The sequence below is a fragment of the Alligator sinensis genome, unplaced genomic scaffold (assembly GCF_000455745.1).
Source record: "Alligator sinensis unplaced genomic scaffold, ASM45574v1 scaffold1368_1, whole genome shotgun sequence".
Lineage (NCBI taxonomy): Eukaryota > Metazoa > Chordata > Crocodylia > Alligatoridae > Alligator > Alligator sinensis.
This window is the reverse complement of record NW_005842725.1, coordinates 314519-319058: the sequence shown is the minus strand read 5'-3', so window position 1 is coordinate 319058 and position 4540 is coordinate 314519. Positions and strand designations below refer to the sequence as shown.

Sequence of the window (4540 nt, the reverse complement as noted above, 5' to 3'; positions counted from 1 at the left end):
GGGGGGGGGGGGGGGGGGTAGTGCTTCCCTCCACAGCTGCAGTGCCACCCGGGAGTGCCTGGTCCGGGTGCCAGTGGGCGGGTGGCTGCCTGGGGGGCCCCCATGCAGCTCAGGGACCGCTCCGCCCATTGGCAGCTTGCACCCTCCCCTGCCGCTGAAGAGGCAGGTAAAGATCAGGCCCCCAGCCCTTGTGTACATGCCCAGGTTTACTTCGGTTTAATTCTCCCTAAACTGAAGTGGTGTTTTTAAAAACCTACCATTTCAATTTAGGGAGAACTAAACTGAATTAAAATCTGTGGTGTGTACAAACAACCTTAGGTTGCAGGGTTCATTAATGTGTGACTTCTAAGAAAACTTTCCACATCATATTAATGCTTACTATGATCTAAATATAACATGTGCTTAGTGAAACAAGGTCCTTACCATGAAAATACTATAGGACCAATTAGCCTTTTAACTATTCAATTTGAAATGAGATCTGTAATGTAGCAGAGCACACACTATTGCACAAAACTGAAGGGATCATGGAGGAAAAAGGTCAAAACTGAATGACCCATTTGTCCAAGCCCAACAAAAACAAAGAGGTTTAGGCTAATGATTTGAACAAGAGGAGGTCCAAGAGGCTTAACACCAAGTTTATTTTATCCTATTCATGCTGTGGAGTATGTATGTGAGCTGGCAGTACGATGCTGTAGCCAGTACGCCAAATAATACTCTGGCATGCATCAATTGATGCATCTACAGCAAAGCCAAGGAGGTGATTCTTCCACTCTACTCAGCACTCGTGAGACCACAGCTGGAGTACTGTGTCCAGTTCTGGGCACCACGCTTTAAACAAGGACGTGGACAAGCTTGAAAGAGTCCAAAGAGCCATCTGTATGATCAGAGTCTTAAAAGGCAAACCATACGAGGAAAGGCTGAGGGATCTGGGACTTCTCAGCCTAAGGAAAAGAAGGCTGAGAGGGGACCTGATTGCAGCTTACCGCCACACTAGGGGAGTACATCAAGGGCTCGGTGTACAACTGTTCACCAGGACACCCTAGGGGAAAGCCAGGAGTAATGGCCACAAACTCCTGGAAGATCAATTCAGGCTCAACATTAGGAAAAACTTCAGTCAGGGTGTCCAGATTGTGGAATAAGCTCCCTCCAGAGGTGGTGCAATCACCTACCCTGGAAATCTTCAAGAGGAGACTGGACGGTCACCTTGCTGGGGTCACCTGACCTCACCTGTCATTTTTCCTGCCTGGTGCAGGGGGCTGGACCTGATGATCTTCCGAGGTCCCTTCTGGCCTTACAATGTATGAATCAGTCTACTTCATTTCTTGTCTCACTTTCAGAGCCATCTGCCAAATGCACACTCTCATGCTGACCTCCTTTGTGCCACTGGCCAAGAATCTACCTGATTCCATTTTCCAATCCGTACAACAGGATAATGTGCAATTTCCCCTCACAGACATACTGCGATGGCTGCACTTTGTACAGGTCTCTGAAGATGAGCTCTAAGTTACCTGTTATTGTTCCGACAATTTCGGCAGTTGATGCACTCAGAAGGGTCAACCTGAGGCACTGCTGTGTACATTCCACCACCCTGAAAGAACGAAAAAAGAAAAGCTCAGAAATCAACTGCGACACAGGCGTGCAAGATGCACTCTACGATAAATGAACATATAACTAAGAGTATGTTAATCTTCAGGACCTTTCCTTTCAGCTTGAAATCTTAATCACTTTATCAGTCTTCTGCATTTTGTGATGTGGCATGGCAGTACTGAGCCTGTATTATACACAGTCAAGGTACAGTCTTCTGCCAGCATGCGAGAAAAGTAAATAACTGTAGCTTAGACAAGTATGTAGTAATTTCCCTGGCCTGCTTTTATCCCAGTATGCCCACATTTAATTTAATAAACACACTGTAAATATGTTTAATACTGATGACAGACATGAAAGCAAATTCCTGTTTGTTAGAGAACTGTGCCTGCTTGGGGAAACAGGGCGTTAAATATGCAGAGCTGATGTCACAACAGAAACCCATCCCACTTTCCTGTCATTACTGCGATTAGATCAGTTTACTTCACTAAACTGATTTTTGAAACATTTTTTATTTTTACAGATGGGGTAATTCCTTAGCCAGCAACGAGCCTGGAGTGAGAGGGATTTTGTGCTGTTGGTTTTGGCTGAGGGGGCCCTCTGCAAGTAAGTAAAATGCCCAGATTAACACATACCTCATTGTCAAATACTGGGTGGACACTCATGTGAGAACCATTTGAAAATGGTGCTATACAGTTGTGCTATAATTCTGTATTTTCATAAGGGGAGCAGGTTTGGGAAAACTCATTTGGCCCTTTGAGATCAGAGCTGCTTGGAAAAATGCTTCTTCTCCAGCACTCCTTGTTTTTGCATATCTTTGTAACAGGCACTACTTTTTGCTGACCTGCATGCTCTCATATGTGGACCTTGGAGGCTACTCATTCTAAAGTCTTTCACCTTCCCCCACCAATTTATTTTCTTCACTACTCCAATCACTGAAACAATAATAGAAATTCTAAGGAGTCAGGACACCCAGTTCCCCTGCTACGGCCATGCAAGGAGTTTCTTTTGTTGCGTGGAACTGGATTCAACTACTGATTCCCTTCCTTAGTAGCCATCAACAGCATCTCAGCTGAGGAGACAGTCCTTCAGATATTGGAGATCAAGCGAGCGATTGGAGAAGAACATATTTTTGAATGCTTATCTGAACTAAACTATCATTCTGATGGTCTCCCCATGATTAGGTTGGCTAGTTTTAGAACAAAAAAATTGGCCTTCAAGGAAAAGCAAAAAACTGCACTTATTAGTTAAGATTGGCACAAAAAGTAAACCATGTGATGAGCTGAATGGTCCAGACTCAAAGCTCAAGTTATCTGAAGTGGCAACTACTGTACAAGTGGAAATTTGTTGTTCAATAAAATGAGGTACTTGTGTTCAATTACCAAAGCAAACAATAGCCCCATTTTTCCCTCTAGAAACAGCATGAGTTACTCAGACTTTTTGAACTTTTTCCTTCAGTTTTCTTGGGCAATGTTCACAATTTTGAGTACGACTGGTGACAAAAAAATTAGTAAAATTTGAGTGCAAGCTGCCTGTTTCCATAGACAATATTGAAATCATTATCCTCTCTTGGAAATGGGACACAAATTAAGTACTTTTCCATGACACACAAAGGCTGGATCACAGTCTCAGGCCATTTTTTTTTTTTTTACTTCAAGAAATTCGTCTGAGTCTCTGAAGTCGCAAACAAGGGACTCAGAAAAGCAGACTTATTATGTTGTCGTATTTCAAGGCCAGAGGCACAGTTTATTTTATGAACTCCCAGCTCTGTGCACACTGTGGTATAATTAAAAGCAGTGCTTAAAGTTACAGATCTGAAACAGGTGGAGGAAAACAGTTGGATAAACAGAGCATAACTGAATCTATTCAACTCAAAGATGAAGTAATACCATACGTACAGTTCAGTATCACAAACTATTATTGCACAATTCCCAACATTTATACACCTCTTGCAAAATCTGAAAAGATGAAACCACAAAGTAAATAAAGTTCTTTTTGTTATCTAGTCATAAGCAGGGATCTGGGTTTTCCGTTTCCCACAGAAAAACGGAGTAAAACGTGGATTTCTCATTGTAGCAGAGAAGCCTGTAGATTTTGCAGTTTTCCAGCGAGCCCTCTGTAGGCGGGCAGAGTTCCTGCAAGGGACCGGGGGCAGCAAGAGGAGGGCGGTCAGGCAGGAGGCACCACGTGCATGGACATGCACATGGCTGCCAGGCAGCCTGAAGAGCAGCTCCCACAGGTAAATGGGGTGGAGATATGAGGCCCCCACAGGGAGGGAGGGAGTTGGGCAGGGCTGCAGCTGGGGTTGTTGCCCAGCTGGGCAGCATGTGGGGTTTGGGGCCTGGGGCTGCAATGGACCACTGGTGGCTTGTTCGGGGGTGGGGCTGACTCCCTGCTGCTGCACACACTCCTGGGGAGAAGCAGGGGGACCTATGTCCGTCCCCCCCCCCCAATCTGTGCACGAGGTAGGGACGGGGTAGGGTGCACGCTGCGGGCTCGGCTTCCCACCCTGCTGCCTTCCCAAGCCAGTAGGTGTGAACCGGGGCTGCAGGGCAGTATGACCGTGTAGGAAAGCTGTTTGCAGCTGTGAGCTCTGCACTGTCCTGGTAATGGGGCCCCTGCACGCATGGGGGCATCATGGGTTGTGCCCCTTGCTGCAGCCCTGCACATAGCGGATTGCCAGGGCAGAACGCAGCCCGCAGTTGCAAGCCACACACTGCCCTGCAGCGCTGGGTCACACCCGCTGGGCTGGAGAGGCCCCAGGCTCGGGCAGGGATCCCGAGCCTGCTGCATGCACCTGCCCTGTGCACAGATCTGGGGGGCATGGGTTTCCCCTGCCCTCCGGGAGTGCGCGCTGCAGCACAGAGCCAGCCCCACTCAGCCAGAGCCCACAGCAGGCAGGAAGCAGGGGTGGGAGCTGAGCTATGCAACGCTGCAGTAGCCACTGCCTTCTGTC

The 4540-nt window shown here is 47.2% G+C and overlaps 1 protein-coding gene across 4 annotated transcripts in view; it reads right to left on the bottom strand.

The window, feature by feature from the left end:
• CDON (cell adhesion associated, oncogene regulated) overlaps positions 1–4540 on the bottom strand; it is a 103456-nt gene that overhangs the window by 15616 nt on the left and 83300 nt on the right. For all 4 annotated transcript variants that reach the window (XM_025216306.1, XM_025216309.1, XM_025216308.1 and 1 more), the window contains one exon: positions 1509–1588. In XM_025216306.1, the coding sequence (XP_025072091.1) occupies positions 1509–1588 (80 nt within the window). The remainder of the gene's footprint in view (positions 1–1508; positions 1589–4540) is intronic.